This window comes from Dinoponera quadriceps, unplaced genomic scaffold, assembly GCF_001313825.1.
Source record: "Dinoponera quadriceps isolate SergipeBrazil2010 unplaced genomic scaffold, ASM131382v1 scaffold1069, whole genome shotgun sequence".
NCBI classification, from domain to species: domain Eukaryota; kingdom Metazoa; phylum Arthropoda; class Insecta; order Hymenoptera; family Formicidae; genus Dinoponera; species Dinoponera quadriceps.
The window spans coordinates 298,419-318,249 of NW_014555200.1; the positions used below are offsets into that span (position 1 = coordinate 298,419).

Here is a 19,831-nt window from a genome sequence, read left to right on the forward strand (position 1 = left end):
TAAAGATCTGTATATTTTATTTAAGTATATATACATATACATATATATATACATACATATATACATATATATATATATATATGTATGTATACGTATATATATATATATATAGATTACGTGTCCTAACGATTAAAAAGGTGAAGAAAAAGAGTACTTATTTAGTACGTAGCGTTTGTACTTTCTAGGGAAAAAATGATACTTGAGTGATAAAACGATCGGATTAGTGAATGGAAGATGAACAAGAGGAACCCGCATTGTTTCGTTATGTTATCTAAGCAACGTAACTTTAACCTTACACAATGTTAGGTAGCATTGTTGTTCAAATTAATATTTTAGTGAATGAGGAACAAGATTCACGACTAAGGTCGAAGAGTTTACATAAAATACTTATAAATTCTAAAGTTTCTAAAAGAGTATAAAAGTGGGCTTTGGCCCCTCCACTTCCGACGTGCGTGTACAGATGCGTACCTTGGTCTTGATTTTTATTCAAACGTTAGTAGCGCCATGTATAAGTACACATTCAGTTGGAAGCGCGAGAACAGCGAGAGATAAATATGACGAAGACTGATGTCTTGAAATGCTTTCTATAAGAATATTCTATATTTATCTGTCGGATGAAACAAAGATATTATAGAAACTACATTATCAGAGACTATTTTTATTATTTTTAGTATCCGATACGTTATTTAATCTGTGAAATGAGACAAAGCGTGTATGAGATAAACGATGAGGGAGAACTTATTAGGAGAATTGCATCATTATGTGAGCTCAGTCGGGAATTTTTGCCGCCTCTACGGGGGAAAAACGACGAGAATTCAGAACGAGGATCTGTCCATTCTTGTTTACCGAGATATATGTCGATTCATGATCTACCGGTCGAGATTCACATATCATCTGCCGTGTTGACCTTTCACAAAGATCGGATCGCAGGCGGCCTCGAATTTCTCCTGTTTGTGTCCGTAATCCTGCTTGAAAGCTAATTGACGATTGGTGTCGAGTTATTTGATGTCATTACACCCATCTCGTATGTAAGCGCTGATCTTCGTGTGCTTTTCTCGTCCGAAGTAGTAGAATTCGAGGCTGTTCTTCGAGCGATCGCTTCCTGCTTCTCGTCCTCGCGTATTTCTCTGCCTCACATAACACTCGCTGATTTTGTTTTTTATAAATTTGTTTTCCAAACATTAACAACGCAATTGGTAGCGTTAGTTTATTCTTTCTGAATCGTGGCGTTTCTTTTGAACGTGAGCATTACACTATCATTATGAGACGATGAACCCGAATCGACAGCTTCTCGTTTCAAGACGCAACGCGAGTGAAGAACCACGGTCCGACCTGATGACAAAAGGTATGCATGAAGAGAGTTATTAAGTATACGTGAAGACAGAGAGAGAGAGGTTATACATCACCCGTTAGATACCTTCGGGGAAATAATTTGTATAACATTGATTGTCTCAAGTATTTTCGAAGAGCATCGGTATACGTGCACGCTAGTTTGCATTAATGATTTCCACACGTTTCTCCCCTATCTTAAGATAAAGTTAAGAACAAATTAATAGCAAAAAAACAATTGCGAGTCGTTATTCACACGGGCTTGCTTGGTAACGAGACAAAAGTTGAATGATAGCACATGATGTAAATAATAGCCTTTTATTATACTCTTACTTTTGATATAGGTAAAAGTATAATAAAAATACGTTTTCCAGTTGCGTGACGTCGAATATCTCGTATACTATCATTTTGGTTCTTGTCATGACCGATGCAAGCCAATTAGTAGTGACTCGCAATCGTGACCAATTGCTCTTAACTTTATAAGAAGAAAACGTGTGGAAATGGTTGTACAAACGAGTGTACACGGAGTGTTCCACGACGACTCGCGAATTCACTTCCAGCGACGGACTTCGACCAATTCCTGCAGCTGTCTCTAATTTTTCACAAATAGAAAAAGAAGAATAGTTTTATCCTTTCTTCATCTTATACTTGTTTATTCACAGCAATCTGTGATGATAATAAAATAGTGATATCGTCTGAGTCCACAGTCTAAGAAGTAATACATCATCTCGCCTCCGATAAGGATTTCGATATATTGACTCCGTGATAACACGTCGGATGAATTGTCAACTAACATGTCTCTCCGTGACTAAATTTCACCTTGATATTATGGCTGTTATGGTTTCACCAGAGATCATTCGAAGGACATGATTTTATTACGAAATTGGTTTCCCCATATTGAACATGATCCAGGCAATATCTCATCTTCGGGGACTCTTAATTCTCCGGTTAGTTATGGAGATATGTTAAAAAAATGGAAATTCGGTCGCTAATCGATCACAGAATCCGTTGTTGAAATTAAGTTCGCGCGTCACCCTGCATATACACACGGACTTCTTGATACGGACTTTCACGGACTCCTTGTACTGTAGTAGATACCTTCGAAATAAAACTGCTTCTTCTAGGATACATTTTCGTATTGTAAATATGTAATAATGATATAGCTCATCACATATTGCATTATATTAGTCAATGCTTGAAAAAGAAAGAGAGAGAGGTGATTTGTATATAGCTATATAATTATTTTTAGGAGTATCTTTGCTTATAATATAAGAGTCTATGCGATGGAATATATGCGATTAAAGAGAAGGAGCTGATAATTAATGAATTATTATATAATTATCGATTATGTTCAATGTATAAATAAAAACGATTCAATCGAAGACCCATCTCGTCATTTTTTCCGCTTCGTCGATATGATTCCTTAACAATTGCTGAAAAATAATACTACTTTAATTGACCTCTCTATTTATAATAATAAAATTCTTAATAAAGAATAGCTTCATTTCGCTTAAATCATTTGTCTAAAAAATTAAGGATGGATTATAATTGGAATTATTCCCCTGAACTTATAATTTATATAAATTCATGAGAATAAATCATTGCTTGTTACGTTACTTGTGTATATATGAAATAGTTTATTAATAAATTACTTAAAGTATTTGTAACGGATCATTCAATGGTGTATTCTTGTAAATTTATATAATCATAAATATAGGAAAAAAAGATAAAAATTATGTTATTAAATATATATTTGTAGGATGCAGATGATTACGTGTAGGTCAAAGAATTGTTTATATTTCTTAAATCACTAATACAGAGATTTCATATCAGCGACGGATGTAAAACATGCTTGTAAAAAAACATTCGGGCTCGCTAATGTATGTATACTGGTCTTTTACTCCTAAAGTGTCACTTTAACGTACGATTTTTCTTCTTGCATATAACTTTATCACTTCGATCCATCATTACTAAATTATAAGTTTTCATCTGGACAATGCAGAAGCCCAAAGAACGTTATCCAAATATTTCAAGTGGTGCTTGAAAAATTTCTCGAACATCCTTTGAGTGCATTTCAAATGTTGTTTAAACTTTGATGTTATTAACAGATGTGAAACTTTTACATAGTGTTCAGGTAATTTTTACAGAATAGTATGTTGTTACATAAATTCCATATAGAATTCTATCATAATAAATATATATATAACGTGTCGATAAATTCCGCACGTATTGCAGAGATGTGAATTAATTACATTAATAGTACACGTATCGAATTTCATAATGTATAAAAAGTAAGAGGATATTGAGAAAGTAAGAAACGTTGATTCCCCAGAAGAACAAAATGCCGAATGTGAATACTCACGAGTTCTACCTCGCGAGATACTTATCATTGCGACTGTTCGAAAGAAGCAACACAGAAAAACTTAAAATTAGCATTACTTTTATTACAGGTATACCTCACGTAACAATTTTGTTATATTACGTTCGTATCATTCTATATCTAGAATTAGACGGAGAAAAAAGTAAAAGACAAAAGATATTAGAGATCATTAAAAACTAGCAAGAAACTTGCTTTGAATTGCCTGAACACATTTTTTTATGATTTATCTTCTGAATAATAGTAATAATAGTAAGAAACAAAAATAGGCAAAATACATAATCATATCCCAATACAATTGTGTCAGTATAAAATGTTTCACAACTGAATCAATGTGTCATATCGCATGAGGTTTTGGTAGAGGAATGTATGACAGCACATTTTACAACATCATGTGAAATCAAAGAGTTTACAATATTGTGTGTGTTCGTGTATGTATGTGTATGTATCTATATATGCATACTTATAAACTTGTCCATTTCTTTTTGTTATGAATGTCACTTTCACTTCAAAAAATATCAGAACGAAATGAAGATTCCCACCTTACTACTCAATAATGACCACCTGTCTGTTCTTGATATACTTCGATCACATCATCATTTTCCATTTCGAGCTGAAACATCAATCGTAGAATTAACATTAATCTCTGGTACAATGTTAGTAGAACTCTGAACAAGTACATATGAATGTACGTAAATCAAAAATTTTATCAAGAAATATAAAATTTAATATATTAAAAGAAAGCTATTATAATTACGAAAATTGGTTCACCTGCTTTGGTGTTTCATCATCGTTAATTCTTTTACCATCAAAGAGAAACCTAAGCGATGTCATGGGTACACCCTAAATAAAAATAAATTTGTTATTATATGGATATTATCATCACTGTTGAATTAATAAAAAAATATATATATATATCATTCTCATATATATTAATATATTTCTTAAGATATACTCCATTCAATTAAAAAAAAAAAAAAAAAAGAGGGAACTATCTTGCAATTAGTATCTACCAAGCTATTTTGATAAAGTTTCTATAGAACTCAGAAGAAAACACGCACCACACGATCGCTGTAGGACTTCTTCAACTTGCCCATCTGAGTGGTCATCTTTACCCTAAAGTGAATTTCATTGCTGTCCTGGAAAAAAAGAAGAAACCTGATATATGTACGATAAAGATTAATCGTACGAGCGATCGCGAGAATATAAAAATAGCATAAGCATGCATCGCTTACGTTTCCGACAACTTTAAGCTTGATATACTCTGAATTCGCATCGCCTGGGCCGGCTTCGGGTTTTTGTTCCTAGTAAACGGCAAGGTTATAGCGCAAGGTTTAAAGTCGGCAAATCGAAGAAATATCCGATGATGGATTTTAATCGATGCCAGCCGTTCGACATAATTATTAACAGCGAACGGCAGGCAATGCGAGGAACACAAAAAGATTCTTACCTGATTATCCGACATGGTTATCAATTAAATATAAGAAATTCTTCACCACGCGCCAGAAACGGTAACCAAACACAAGCTGCAATATGGCGCCCTGCTTTTGTCAGTTTCACAACCTACCAAATTCTGCCTCGACTGGTTAGAAAAATCTCAACGGTCACCATGTTCGTAAACTCATCCGTTTGCGGTGCGAAAATTAAATGATGGACAAATAGTTTAGAGCTAGTATTCAAGGTTAGATCTTACATTTAAGGTTGTTTTCAAATTATCTTTAAATGCTATGCGGATCGTTTCATTGGCTAGTGAGCATCTGAAGGTGAACTTAAGATAATCTTACATACAAGATCAGATGTTGGCTGCGTTCGGGAAATACAACATTTAAGCACTGAACTATATAACTATATATGTAATATTACTATATGGCCATCGTGAGAGAGAAGTCCTGTCTCAGAACAACTGTGCGGGAATACGTATTTTCCTCTCGGTCTGTATTTTGAATGTAATGCGCATGCGTCGGACGACGTCTCCGCCAATAAAAAATTAAATGCATTTTAGCACATGTATACATCATCTGATCGCCGCGTCTGCGCACTACACATCATTTGTCTGAAACGGCTGCCTCTTATAGAACGATTGGCTATATAGTAGTATTACATGTATGGATCTGCAGTACCTTTGCAGGTTATATTTGCATTAATGCGAGATGTGGTTGTGTCTTGTCACAAAATTAATTTTTCTTTTAGATATTTAAAAATCGAGAACTATGTATCCGAATGATGATACAAGTGTTATAATTAAAGATCATAAGGAAAAAAACGATAGAAAAAGTATACGCAAGCAAAAACGCGCTCATCATAGACTTCTTAGAGATATGAATATTAAATGCTCCGACGAGCCCACGCAAGTAAGTATTTGTTGTAATCTATTTTATTATACTTAATCTATTTGTTTGAACAAAAATTACATATGAAAATTTGAATACATTGTTACTTTTTACTCAACTTTCTTTCAAGTTATTCCAGTCCTCTAATTTAGCGTATTTCAGATGTAATATAAAAATTATAATTTTCTCAAACTGATTTAGATTCGATCATAAATAATGTTGTATGTAAACGTGTTCCATCTTCTGTAGTATCTAATGATATGCAACGGCGGCTTAGTTACTGGTATTAAAAGAGAAACACTGCAGTGTGTGTTGGATGCATTGATCTCCAAGTATATCTTGATAATGCCATCAGGCAAATCATATTGCTTCATAACATGTAACATGAAAGAGGATGCGACATGTGTATACAATTATATTCATGGGCGTATCAAACTCCCAGGCCAAAATGGTCCACTATATGTCTGTTATACAGAAACAGGTGAAATGTTAAAATATTTTATATATATATACTATCTCATAATATAATTCAGATAGTATAGGCACACCATGTATATATGTATAAAAAAAAAGTGATATATGATTAATAAATAATTAGATATAAATGAAATTCCATAAAATATACATAACATAATGCTTTTTATTTAGTTCCTAACATAGACTACGATATGAAAGATTCTGCATTTCCACCTGGTCTTACGTTAATAGAAAATTTTATAACAAAGGAGCAAGAAGAGAGTTTGCTGAGAACGCTCGATTGGGACGGACGCGGTAAAATACTCTGTAATATGCCATGACAACGTATCACGCGACAATGTTCTTAACGTAACATGAAATGTATTGCAGAATCTACCTCGTCGCGACTGAAGCACAGACAAGCGATACACTTCGGGTACAAATTCGAGTATGGCACAAACATTATCAATCCCTACAGGCCCATCACACCGATTCCGCAAGATTATAAGTTTCTACAGACCTTATTCGACAAACATGGTCACAAGTACACGTACGACCAGCTGACTATTAACAAGTATTCGCCTGGGCAAGGTAGCGCTTCAACATTTCTATCAGTTCGCAAGTTTACGCCCTAATTCTAATATACGAATAATGAAAAATCCTTGATATTACAACTCCTCCGGTTGACGCAATTGCCAAAAGTTTATATTACCTTGAGTGTATTTTTTACTTTCTGTAGAGAAGTACATTTGTGTAATAAGCGCGCGTAAACTTGTGGACTGCGACGACGAGCTACGTCGTTAGGACAAAGACTCTGATCGTACAACAATTCAAGGTATACCGCCGCACGTCGACACGCATAGTGTCTTCGAGGACACTATATTGTCCTTGTCGCTGGGCTCGTCATGCGTTATGAACTTTAAACGGACCGATCGGAAGATCGACGTGTTTCTGCCAGCCAGGTCATTATTAATCATGACGGGAGAGGCGAGGTACGCATGGACACACGGCATTTCTCCTCGTCGCAACGACGTGATCGACACGGGGAATGGTAACACAATACAGGAACGCGACACCAGGGTGTCCTTCACTTTCAGAAAGGTGCGACGCGCCGGTGATTGCTGCTGCGATTTTGAAGAACACTGCGATACCAAGCGACACGACACTCCTGCCATCATTGACGCCAAAGCAGCACTGTGCCTGGAAAACTCATATGTGCATAAGGTACATGAATCATCTCCTTGATTCTTTTTTTACAAGCTTGTAATAAATTAATATTATTTAAATATATTTAATAGTACCAATTTATTTCATTGTATCGTTATTACACTTTCAGTTTTACGAGGAAATTTCCAATCACTTTAGCGAGACGAGACATAAGCAGTGGCCTAACGTAGCCAAGTTTCTCGAAGATTTAGAAGAAGGCACGTTGTTGTTGGACGTGGGTTGCGGCAACGGCAAATATCTTTGTGGAAATGAAAATATATATAAAGTACCATATTATTTTTTAATCGGAATCAACATTCCAACTGATGCCATCGGTACAATCGTCTCGAGATTAAACCAGAGAATTGTTTCAGTTGGGGTGCGACCATAGTACGGGATTAGCGGAAATCTGTCGGAAGCGTGCTTTCGAAGTGTTGCTGTGCGATTGCCTGTACTTACCGTACCGAGACGAGTCTGCCGACGCGGCGATCAGCATAGCGGTGATCCATCATCTGTCCACGCGAGAGCGACGAAAACGCGCAATCGCCGAGATGATGCGGGTGCTTAGACCAAACGGCAAGTGCCTGATCTATGTGTGGGCGAAAGAGCAGCAGAGGGATTCCGCGGAATCGTTCTATCTCAAGTATAGATCTAAATATAAACCCGTATTCGCATACAGCGAGCCCGACTGTAGGATCGCCGAATGTCAATTAACGCTGCCGATTCAAGAGAATAGGACAAATTTCGCTCACAGTGACATGCTAGTCCCTTGGAAGAAGAAGGGTGGCGACCGTTTCCTCAGATACTATCATGTGTTTCAGGAAGGCGAGCTCGCGGAGTTATGCGCGGAAATATCCGCAACCGTGCTCAAGAGTGTCTACTACGATCAGGGAAATTGGTGCGTGATCTTGGAGAAATGTAAATAGGTCGAAATTTATGGATGTACAGAGATGACGAAATAAAAATTAGATTCGTGATCGATCGACTAACCATGTCGCATCTTGATGATTATTCACGATATCTCTTCGGTTTTGCTTATTCTGACATTTCCGTGGAAATTAAAAGGCGCAACACGGTCAACATATTTCCTTAATCTTTCTTGCGAAAATTAAATCGCACGGATTTACATACATGTGGAGATAAAATCAGAAAGTTACAAAGGTTCACAATGGTTACTGAAAATTGAGAAAATTTCCAGAAACTAATCTTGAAGTTGAGAATGTTAATTTTTTTTTTAATTCTATATCAAGTTTCATTAATGTTTACCAACTTATAAAATTCTGTTTTTTATAACCAAATCATCAGTTTTTTTTTTAAAGCTAATAATATTATCAATTTTCTTTATTAGCAAAATCATGAAATATATGTGGCGAGAAAATTGAAGTCGTACAATCGCTCAGTCGCTGTCTTCCAGCTTAATTTCTTCTGAAATGCAGCAAAAAATGTTTCAAATTTTTGACTACTCACAATGTCTCACAAAAGACAAATTTTCTTTCTCTCTGTGCAATTTAAAAATTCAAAGATGAAATGTATGAGAAATAAATTAATTGCTCAAATTTAATTAAAATGTCATGGATATCACTCCTTACCTATAGTTGTAGATGTACTTTTTGGTGGGGTTGGTAACTTGATACATTCCTGATCGTCCGAAAAATCGGAGTCATCCATTATACTAAAACCACTTTCTGTTTGAGGCGAATTCTGTAAAAAAAAAAAAGAAAAAAAATATGCAACATTTGCAAGTGAGTTATGTAACATATATAAGATATCAGTATATTATAAACATAAGAAAAAACTACCGAAGCACTTATTCAATAAATATAAAATGTTAACAAAAATCATGGCATTAGAAAGATATTAATATAATATAAAAAAAAAAATTAGGAAATTGAAAGTTAAAAAAGCAAAAATTGGTCTCATATTGAACATTCTTCTACTTACTTTGAAAATAGGTATCAATTCAGCAGATCCTTCGTCATGCTTTACAATACGACTGTCTTCATTTTCCGTTCTTATATCTTCATCTGCAAATTGTTCCCATTGTATTAAAATATAATATTCGATATATATAGATATGTACATATACTTTGAATAATTAAAACTTAAAACAGATACTAAAACTCAAAATTCTCCCAATCATTTTAATCCATTATAAATTTTAATATCTGATGATGTATGAATCAATTTTACTTTTTAATTATGCATTGAAGAAAAACAGAGATACCTTCAGTTATAGCTACTGTGTCCCATTTGCTTAGTTTGATACTAATATGATTGCCAATCATTGATGTAAGTTTATCCGTGTGAATGCTTTCTTTAAAACCGCATACGCTGCTGTTGTCCTTTTTGTACCTAAAATACAAGATAATATATGTTATATAATTACTGAAATTTATATATCATAAAGGTAATACGTTTCAAAATTATAGAAATATAAAAATATATATATACACGGTGCATTCAACAAGTTCCGGGACTGATTTCAATGAAAAAAAATCCCTTTCTCGGGTCGTCTTCGAGACTCATTTTTAAAACGTGAATACCATTCGAACACCCTTCCACGACTCAGGGAGTCTTCTCCGTATGCATTTTGCATCATTGCGAACATTTTCGACGAGCTCTTCCCACATTTGTGAGCAGAACTTTATCGCCGCTCTTTGTTCCATGTCGAAAATCGTGACAAATCTTAAAATGTGCACTGTACATGAACTGTTTACTCGATGGTAACGTAAGAAATGTCGGATACTCACAAAACTCTCAAACTCTTTGTACTAACTAGTCCCACCACTGAAATATGGGTGGCCCCATTAGAGCGTCCGAAAAAATTCAGTCCCGGAATTTTTGAATGCATGTATATTTCATCAATCTGAGATTTATTCGCTAAATATAAAGAGCGATATTCTGTTTCAAACATTTTATCCACAAAATTCTACCTTGATTGTATGTCTTCAGTCACTGTCTCCTTTATTTGCTGCACCAGTTTTGCAGCATAAGTCGCTGCATGATTCGAAACAGCGGATATCACATCCTCAACCGTCATAGTTTTCGTCAAGTAATCGAAATGCAAGCTACAGAGTTCTCTATACGAATTTACACCCAGTGTAAGTCGAGCGACGCCAACTCTTTCCTCTGTATATGTGGGATCCATTATGGTATTGCCGCTACAAAAAAATTTATATATTCTTTCATATATATATATATAGATATATACATATATGTACATGAAAAATTAAATAAATCTATTAAAATAGATAAAAAAAAAGTTGCTAAAAATAAATAAATCTATAAAAATAGATAAAAAGTTGCTAATATAAATATTTGACAAACCTTTCAAAAGTTATGAAAGATATGCAGACTGGATAGTGAAACAATGTTAGTGGTAGAAAATCTTTCTCTGAGGCTGGATGTATGATGACTTCTTCGCCAGTAGAGGTAACGTCTGGTCTATGGAAATGCGAAAGAGCAACAAGTGTCGCTATGGAGGCACAATCAATTAGATTCCCATCGTGATTTATAACATTAACATCAACTCTCAGGTTCCACACCTAAATAAAAACAAATAGATCACAATATACACATTATCTAGTGGTGTTGTGCATAAATATTTAATTCCTAACTACTACAGTGAGATTCTACCGTATCAATAGTGATATCTTATATAAGTAAATCTTATAAAGACAGGTTCTATTTAAATTTCTCTATCATAATCAAGTCAATATCACTGTGTAGTATATTGAGACTTAACAATATTACAAATATTCTAATAACCTTCTTATCTGCTACAATACACAAAGATTCTAAGTCTACGCACTTTGAATCTTTAAAGCACTTTTCCAGTTGTCTACTAATCATTATGGACGCCTCAGATGGTCTGCCGCTTTCAAAGTGTTGGGCAGCTAGTTGAGAGAGTTCAACATTTATATGTATCATGCCTTCATTAGGACGAGATGTTTTTGGCTGTTGTATATCACATGATACCTGTGCTATTGCCCTGGGCAAAAAGGATATTATTTCATGCAGAATTACATACTATGTCATTTTTATTTTAGACTCTTTTTCTTTTCTACAGAATAGAAATATTATAGAGACTGGAAATAAGTGAATTTAATAATAAAGTTATACAACTTTCATACAAAATTGTTCAAATGGAATGTGAAAACAAATAGACGGTTAGTTAGAAAAATCATATGTTGACTTGTCATTATCGAATTTGTGTACTTACTTTGTATGGCCGAGAGATACCATACAGCATCCCCAACTAGAGCCAAAGTGAATTTTGACAGAACGTGCCTCCAATAATTTCCGCCCATCTAACCTCTAAAATATAAATTCGTTACGTTATTAATTTTATGAAAACTGGGTATATAAAACATTAGATGTATTAGAGATTGATGTTAAACTTGCTAAGAAATTTACAAAATTAAAAAATGACGCACCGTTTCCTTCTCTATACATTTATTCACAAAATTCCGCTCGCAATTTGTAAGCAAGGTTTCCCTCATATTTTCCAAATGTTTTACTTTTAGCAACACACGATGTTAAAGTCCTCAAAATGTTATACAATAATTTATCTTCTGTGGAAAATTTCTTAGAAATGTAAAAAGTTTTCAATAATATAGTCTGTTCTTTTTAGCCACACTGCGGAACTGGTGCGGAATAAGACCATTGCGCGGGAATCAACATGCCGGTAAGAACTAAAAGTTTATTGGCTAATTTCCGCCACACGGCAAGCGTCGCCGCGTCCTCTGGGCAGAAGCCCATAAAATGCTTCTGGAATCGCTTTATTACCGTCATTTTTTCCAAAGTTCGTTGAATTATTTAAAAAATTAAAGCATTCAATTTTATTGATCATGAGAAATAGGAAATATTCAACGATAATTTAGACAAAAATGACAATAATAACGATATTTAAATGCTTCAAAATGAGGGACTTTAAACTAGAAGGAAAGAGAAATATATAAAATCAGCGTGAAAAGTTTATATTAATTGTCTATCGACAAAAAGTTTTTGCGACATATGATAATAGTGAAATAACATCCAATTACATAAGATACATATAAAAAATTATTAAATAATTTCACATAATTATACGAATAAGTATACATAAGTATATATTGCTCCATAATATTGGGGAGAAAAAGTCTTTTTACAAATTGCCGATAGATAAAGATCTGGTCGATTTTTGACACGGTGCCATTTCATAGAACACTTTAAAATAGATTCATCATAGATTTGAACAATATTGGTGCATTCGATGAAATTTGAAAATGAATGAAAATCCGGAACACTTTCGACACCTTTTTTTTTATTATAAAAGTGAAAATGCTGGCAAAGAAAAAATTTGCCGTGCTTATTGAGAGGATGCTCAGATTCACTCACATTTCTTCGCCAGTGAGAAAGCTTCATTTTGGAACAGAGGCATCATGCAGCTACCCGAGAGATAAGCCAAGGTCATTGAAGAAAGCGGCACACATTTGCTTGAATAAAGTTATTCTTTGAGTAAAATATTACGTTCTAAACTTACATAGAAGATTCGAAACGAACTGTCCGAACAATATACATAGAAAACAAAAAATACTGACATATTTTTTCGTAATGTTGAAATAAATTTTATCGTATTTAAAATGATACTAATGAGAAATCGGATCTTGCTCATTTTTCGGATAAATTTCAGATAAATTGAAAATGTCCCAATATGAATATTAATAAAAACGTGAAAAAAATTCGCTTTTATCATAAATCCTAGGATAAGCATGATTTAAAGTAAAATAAGAAAAATCGATATTTTTCTCACGATAACGCAAGATATCACAGTTTACATCGATATCATAATCCATGTACGGATTCGTCTTATTATAACATAGATATTTCTTGTTAAATTTGATCACATATAAAAGTGCACTTTCAAGACGCCTCGGTCTGCTTCTTCCAAGCTTTCGCAGATGCGAGAAATTTGAGATTTGGCCTCTGCGACTCGTCCTCCGGGAACACAAAGTCGAACACCTCTTCCCAGCCGTCGTCGTTGCCGTCCTCATCGACGACACGTCTCCTCTTCTTCACACGTCGCGGCATCTTCTCCATGATCTTGGCGAGTGTGTCGGCGGTGCCCTTTTCGCTTTCGAAATCTTTCCAAGCCTCCAGCAGCAGTACGCGACTCTCGGTGTCGCCGGTGGATCTCAGGGCGTCGTTGCCGCGCTCGAAGATACGTCTCGCCAGGACGACGTTATCCGGCGCATCGTCGTTACCCGGATTAAGGAGCTCGAACTTGGCATACGCTATCCACACCTTGACGTGCAACGTGCGCTCCAGCAGCCGCTCGAACAACTGCCTGGCATTATCCGTCTCACCCTGGGCGATCTCGAAGTCGATGTAAGACTTCCACAGCAGCTCCGGCATATCGAGTCGCGGCCGTGCGATCGCGAACTCGTATATCGCGCGCGCGCGCTCGGTCTCGCCCAGCCGCGTCTCCAGCTCGGCGAACCTCATCCACGTGGTGCAGTTCTCCGGGCCGAACTCGAGGAATTTCTCGTAGAGCTTGCGGCAACGATCGAACTCGACCAGTTGTATCTCCAGATCGATGTAGCCGCGGTACAGCTTGTCAGTGGGACAAACGCCCAAGGCGAATCCCAGGGTCCTCCTCGCTCTGGTCAGATCCCTCTGCCGTATCTCGAAGTAGGCGTAGAGCAGCCAGATCTTGGAGAAGGTGAAACGCTTGTGCGGTATCAGCTCGAGGCACACCTTGTACACCTGCCGGCACCGTTCGGCATCCCTCGCCTCCAGTTCCTCGAAGAGCGCGTACTTGATCCACAGGTAGATGTACCTCCGCCAGAACTGCTTCTCCTTGGTCGGCGGCACGTTCGCGATCGCACGCTCGTAAGTCTCGCGGATCGCGTCGACGTTACCCTCGGACTCTACCAGCCGCAGATAGTCGAACCACGCGTCATAGTTGGCGGGGCTTTCCTTCACCTCCTGCTCGTACTGATGCTTCCGTTTGCTGACTATCACGTCCTCGATGCCCGACCGGTCGCCGTACTTCTTCTCGTGGATCGTGTACGCCTTGTAGATCTCCTGGGTGTTGCTGCGCGGTATGTGCTCCAGCGCGTACTTGTAGATGATGCGGGCGCGATCGTGCTCCCGCTGGCCCTCCTCGAACTTGGCGAACGCCAGGAACAGCCGTTCGTCCAGGCCCTCGTCCCCGTAGAAATTTACCGCGCGCTCGTAGACCGTACGCGCGCCTCGGATGAAGCCGTACGATTCTTCGAAACGCGCATACTTGATCCAGTGGCGGACGTCCGGATGCACCATGACGAAACGCTCGTAGATCTGCCGGGCGCGCTCGATCTCCTTGTAGCGCAGCTCGAACTTGATGTACGTCTGCCAGGCCTGCTCGTCCGGCTCCCATTCCATCCACCGCTCGAACACCTGACGCGCACCGGCTATATTCTCCAGCGTCTCCTCCATGTACGTGTACTTGTACCAGAATTGATTGGCACGGGGCAACAGGGTGACCGCGCGGTCCCACAGATTACGCGCGTGGTTCACCTGACGATTGCGCATCTCCATCTCTGTGTACTTCAGCCAGAGCGCTATGTTGCGATGATCCACTTCGAGGGCACGCTCGTATATGGATCTCGCCCGCTGTATCTGCTTCTGGCTCTCCTCCCATTGCGCGTACTTCATCCAGTTCGTGATGATCATGCGGTTCTTGCGGATTATGTCCTCGAACGCTTTGCGCTTGCGATGCTGATAATCCGCGAGCTCGTGCGGGTCTGAGATCTTCTGCTTCGGCGGTGGCGGCAGTATTTCCAGGTCGCGCTCCTTCGCCTCGCGCAGCAGCTGCTCCGCGGTGATCTGTATCTCCGCGGGCGCCTTGTTCTTCACCTTAGCCACCTTCGGCATCTTCTGCGACTTTTCCATCATTCCTTGCTCTACAAATATCGCTCTATTTATGTTACTTTGCACTTTCATTGTAGGTAATACGAATCAAACATTAGAAACTTCTAATATATGTGAAAAAATTCTTCTTTCAGATCATTGAAGGACGGTGAATATTTATGTAGGATATTCATTTGTATCGCTGACTCGTATCGAAAACTCGATACTATTGTAGAATTTAGAGAATACAACGCAAAAATGTCGTTGTGAATGATAGGTTAAACATAGTGATACCTAACCTTGGTTATATCGTGCATATGGACTTTTACTTGTCTTCCAATTTGAGTGCTTACGTACAATTTACAAAGCCGGTTATTCAACTCCTTTCATTGTTTATTTTTACAACAATGCTGACGTGTTAGTGTTTCACCTCCGATATGAGAAAAGAGAATATCAATTTTATCGATAAAAATTTCCTGAATAAGAGACATTGATACTTACAAGATAACTTTTTACACGCTTCTTTCACCTTTTACTCCAAAAACAGTGCAAATTACGACAGAGGAAAAGCTGCCACAATGGCGGCACGCGCTATCGGACATGAATCGAAACATCGAGAATCGAGATCCTTCGGAAAGATATCGAAATATCGAGAATTTTTATGAAATTCACCTAAAGCCAGCGGCACACGATGCTTGTTTTCGTGCTGGATTGCTTGCCGGATGGAAATATCGCGTCCTGATTGGTGCATTTCCAAAAATGGACGACAACACACCAATCAAAACGGAGCATTTCAATCCAGCACGAAAACAAGCATCGTGTGTCGCTGGCTTAACAAAAAAAAAAAACACGATTCATTGGCCGGACCTAATTTCGTCATCATGTTCGGCAAGGGAAATATGAGAAAGGTGATGAGGTTGATGTGAATTTCTTGCAGGTGCAAGATGACCCAGAGGAATCGTCGTCGCGAGTCGTGACGCGGTATCGCGTGGAAAATATCAGCCATCGAGAAACGAACAACTCGGACGAATCTCGGTTGGAAGCGCGCGCGAAGGTGGGCGCTTCTTTCGAGGTTAGAAATGACCGCGCGACAGTGCTTTCGCGTAACCTTAATCCTAACCTAGTTCTTACTTTAGTCTCGTGTGACCGCGTTTTCGCAGTAATTGTGGGACAGATCTCGTCGACCACCTTCCAAGAGTGGACTCCCGAGATGGACGAGAAGGTCGAAGATACGTATGTGCTCGAGCCGTACGTGGTGATCTATCACGAAGCGGACGGGCCGGAACGTCCGAAGGCACGTAGTGGTCATCGTATCGCTTGCGACCATCGGAACCTCTATTCGTACGGCGGTTTCAACCCGTGTGTGTCCGACACCGACCCGGATATGCGCGACGACCCTACGTGGATCATCAGCAAGCCGTTGTTCAAGGAACTGTGGCGGTACAACTTGGCGAGCGAACGTTGGCGACGATTGCCCGCGCAGGAGACCATACCGAACGAACTGGCCTCGAACGCTATGATCCTACGTGGCAACAGGCTCATGGTATACGGTGGTACAGGTGTACCGTTTGGTGAGAGTTGTAGCAATCAATTGTACATCTGCAATGTGGACGATGGTGCTATGAAACTGGTGCCAGCCTCTGGCGAACTGCCTGAGCCTCAGTATGGACAGGTGCTTTGACAAAAGAATTCTCTTTCAACATTTACTATGGCCTGTGTGTATTTGCAATTTGATCATCATGTGGAAACTGTCCATTTACTTAAAAGCTCAACTTGATCTCACATTGAGCTTCGCTTCAAGTTTAGAGACAAAATAGCAAACTTAATCTTATTGTTTGTTACTTACTTGTTTATCGTACAAACAGGCACTGATATATTATGGTTCCTACTTGTATACTGTTGGCGGCACCACTGGCTATGAATATACTTGTGACATCCATCGGTTTAACCTCAGAACCGGTGTCTGGGAGACAGTATATATTTGTTTGGGCAGAGATTCATTAGAGCCACCAGGGAGGTATCGTCACGAGTTGGCATTCGACGGTGAGATGATCTACATTTTGGGTGGTGGTACTTCCATGGATGCCTTTGGTTTCTCGGTAAGTGGCTGGTAACTTAATTCTCCGTTCGTCTCCTGAATATGTAACGCTACCGTAATATAAATGTTTATAACAATCGTCTGTGACGATTGATGGAACATTCTTCAGGAAATCCCAGCGTTCAATCTGCGATCCAATAAGTGGAAGATATTGAGCACGCACGGCGACAACGACGACAACACAGTACCGGCACCGAGACGCTGTCATGGTTCTGTTCAATATATGGACGAGAGGACCGGTGCCACCATGGTTGTTATATCGGGTGGCTACGACGGTGATCGCGTCTTCTCGGATGTTTGGCGGCTGGATCTTAGTACGTTACAATGGACGTGTTTGAGAAAGTGTATCCTGCCGTTTCCGGTATACTTTCACTCAGCGGCGCTCACCCCAGAAGGTCGCATGTATATATTCGGCGGTATCATCAAGAAGAACAACACGGTTGGTTGTTATGTCCCATTAAATTATCACATATGCTTTTCATAATTTACCGTCTGATTTTTTTTTTTTTAAGATTTGAGTTTTGTAAGTAAAAATTATTCATTCAAGTATAACTCGTCCATGATTAATTTTGACTGTCTGAAACTCGCGTGTCGTTGCAGATACAGAGGACGAACATGGTTCTATCCGTCTGGCTAACGATTCCGAAGCTATCAGAGATCTGTTGGCAAGCGTTGAATCACTATTGGTTGGACCTGCGAAACAGATCGCCGGACGAATTGCTGCATATGGGAATACCAATGAAATTCGTGCAAAGACTCGATTCCTACGACTCGTGAATAACATTACGCGGCCAACAGTTTTCTTAGTCCTTCCCCGAATCTTCAGCTATAGCTTTTCGAAAGTTCGCAATAAGCTCGAAAGCAGGGATTCTTAATCCCTAATTAAAAATTTAGGATCCCGGATCGGGATTTCTGCAACCTGCATGAATGTATTTGAGGGAATCCATGACATTTAAATGAGAACAAAATTACGATTTTACTTTCTCTTTACTAGCAATTCAGCAAATATTTCTCGTCCTTTAATTTTATTTTTGTTATAGCTCGTCATAATTATTGAGATGTATTTATTTTAAGAAAATTACTTTGTGTGCTTCACTTAGTTTTATACATATATCTTTTATTTGATGTATGTAAAAACATTTTGACAAGATTTTATGAACTGCCAAAGAAGTCAATGGCGCAAAACAAAATTAAGAATCCCTGCACTAAAGCATCCAATCATATTCAGTCGTTATGATATTTATTGGTTTACATTTCTAGTACTTTTTTTTTTTTTTACTATACCGATTATAAAAAAATCAGCAGAGAAAAAAGTAATTTCATCATTATTCCATTTCATCAGTCCAATTTATTATGCATGCAAATTGCAATAATGGGCCATGTGCAAAATAATAGGCTTTTCCGTCTCGAATTTTGCATTAACCCTTTCGCTACGTAAAACATATGTACATAATCGAAAAGTAACTTCTCAGTTATGTACGTCAGTCGAATGTACATGTCATGGGAAACCTGTCGTCACTTACGGATGTCGTATATGTACGGGGTGTTGCATTAATCATTCCTAGTTATAATGATTAATATATGTCTCGCGGAGTTTTTTAACGAATTGTTGCAACGCATACAGACAGGATACACTTTTAACGTGAATGTTACTAGGAACATTAGAACTTCGTTGGAAAGATATATGAATGACTATATCGACAAATCGACAATGACAAGGGATTATCATCTGTGTGCGCCTTTGGCCAGGCAACCCGTCATAATGAATCGTATGTTGATGCAACACCGTGTACAACGGCGTATATATACAATAGCAGCAAAATCAACATGTATATGTAGGAATCCAGTGCCGAAACAAAGGCACGTTATCCGAAACTATTGTGCTTTTCACGTCTTTTGGAGAAACTTGCGTTTTTTTTTAATTTTTCGAAAAAATTACTCTTGCATGCGTCTTTTATATGTCGCATACATTTTGGTTGGAGCGTGCTGTAGCGAAAGGGTTAATTTAACGCAAGGCGTTAAATTAATGTGGAAATTTTCTTAATATTACGAATATGTCGCGCTGGTTCGCGTGACATTATCTTTGTGCAAAAAATGTACAGATAATAATTATGATTATTGTGATAATAATGAGTAAAGAGTTATATTTATAAAGGTATA

At 38.0% G+C, this 19,831-nt stretch overlaps 5 protein-coding genes across 15 annotated transcripts; 2 read left to right on the plus strand and 3 right to left on the minus strand.

Moving 5' to 3' along the window:
• Window positions 1-3,104: 3,104 nt before the first annotated feature.
• LOC106743397 (small ubiquitin-related modifier-like) lies at window positions 3,105-5,273 on the minus strand. 2 transcript variants are annotated; one of them, XM_014617185.1, is made up of 5 exons: window positions 5,157-5,273; window positions 4,942-5,010; window positions 4,768-4,845; window positions 4,478-4,549; window positions 3,105-4,319 (listed from the first exon to the last, which is right to left on the minus strand). In XM_014617185.1, exons 1-5 carry the CDS (start codon window positions 5,169-5,171, stop codon window positions 4,257-4,259), a joined length of 297 nt encoding a protein of 98 aa, XP_014472671.1. In that variant the 5' UTR covers window positions 5,172-5,273; the 3' UTR covers window positions 3,105-4,256. The 2 variants fall into 2 exon arrangements, with proteins under 2 accessions (XP_014472671.1, XP_014472672.1); XM_014617186.1 differs by having other exon boundaries at window positions 4,768-4,864; window positions 5,157-5,263.
• Window positions 5,274-5,797: 524 nt separating this feature from the next.
• LOC106743531 (alkylated DNA repair protein alkB homolog 8) lies at window positions 5,798-8,683 on the plus strand. 2 transcript variants are annotated; one of them, XM_014617466.1, is made up of 8 exons: window positions 5,798-6,057; window positions 6,286-6,517; window positions 6,685-6,807; window positions 6,883-7,083; window positions 7,328-7,716; window positions 7,829-7,984; window positions 8,073-8,274; window positions 8,520-8,683. In XM_014617466.1, exons 1-8 carry the CDS (start codon window positions 5,917-5,919, stop codon window positions 8,618-8,620), a joined length of 1,545 nt encoding a protein of 514 aa, XP_014472952.1. In that variant the 5' UTR covers window positions 5,798-5,916; the 3' UTR covers window positions 8,621-8,683. The 2 variants fall into 2 exon arrangements, with proteins under 2 accessions (XP_014472952.1, XP_014472951.1); XM_014617465.1 differs by having other exon boundaries at window positions 8,073-8,683.
• A 97-nt stretch (window positions 8,684-8,780) lies between these two features.
• Window positions 8,781-13,165, minus strand: LOC106743532 (exosome complex component rrp45). Of its 3 annotated transcripts, none has more exons than XM_014617469.1 (9): window positions 13,078-13,165; window positions 11,921-12,015; window positions 11,467-11,689; window positions 11,026-11,243; window positions 10,632-10,859; window positions 9,923-10,050; window positions 9,640-9,722; window positions 9,288-9,399; window positions 8,781-9,123 (listed from the first exon to the last, which is right to left on the minus strand). In XM_014617469.1, the coding sequence occupies exons 1-9, from the start codon at window positions 13,102-13,104 to the stop codon at window positions 9,095-9,097; spliced, it is 1,143 nt and encodes a 380-aa protein (XP_014472955.1). In that variant the 5' UTR covers window positions 13,105-13,165; the 3' UTR covers window positions 8,781-9,094. The 3 variants fall into 3 exon arrangements, with proteins under 3 accessions (XP_014472955.1, XP_014472954.1, XP_014472953.1); XM_014617468.1 differs by lacking the exon at window positions 13,078-13,165 and adding an exon at window positions 12,135-12,380 and having other exon boundaries at window positions 8,781-9,120; XM_014617467.1 differs by lacking the exon at window positions 13,078-13,165 and adding an exon at window positions 12,135-12,380.
• A 423-nt stretch (window positions 13,166-13,588) lies between these two features.
• Window positions 13,589-16,162, minus strand: LOC106743530 (protein crooked neck). Of its 4 annotated transcripts, none has more exons than XM_014617464.1 (3): window positions 16,075-16,162; window positions 15,931-15,983; window positions 13,589-15,626 (listed from the first exon to the last, which is right to left on the minus strand). In XM_014617464.1, exon 3 carries the CDS (start codon window positions 15,616-15,618, stop codon window positions 13,603-13,605), a length of 2,016 nt encoding a protein of 671 aa, XP_014472950.1. In that variant the 5' UTR covers window positions 15,619-15,626; window positions 15,931-15,983; window positions 16,075-16,162; the 3' UTR covers window positions 13,589-13,602. The 4 variants fall into 4 exon arrangements, with proteins under 4 accessions (XP_014472950.1, XP_014472949.1, XP_014472948.1 ...); XM_014617463.1 differs by having other exon boundaries at window positions 15,931-16,003; XM_014617462.1 differs by having other exon boundaries at window positions 15,873-16,003.
• Window positions 16,163-16,439: 277 nt separating this feature from the next.
• Window positions 16,440-19,829, plus strand: LOC106743508 (kelch domain-containing protein 10). 4 transcript variants are annotated; one of them, XM_014617414.1, is made up of 5 exons: window positions 16,440-16,645; window positions 16,734-17,245; window positions 17,439-17,672; window positions 17,781-18,110; window positions 18,272-19,829. In XM_014617414.1, the coding sequence occupies exons 2-5, from the start codon at window positions 16,784-16,786 to the stop codon at window positions 18,446-18,448; spliced, it is 1,203 nt and encodes a 400-aa protein (XP_014472900.1). In that variant the 5' UTR covers window positions 16,440-16,645; window positions 16,734-16,783; the 3' UTR covers window positions 18,449-19,829. The 4 variants fall into 4 exon arrangements, with proteins under 4 accessions (XP_014472900.1, XP_014472903.1, XP_014472902.1 ...); XM_014617417.1 differs by having other exon boundaries at window positions 18,278-19,829; XM_014617416.1 differs by having other exon boundaries at window positions 16,440-16,627; window positions 16,710-17,245.
• Window positions 19,830-19,831: the final 2 nt, after the last annotated feature.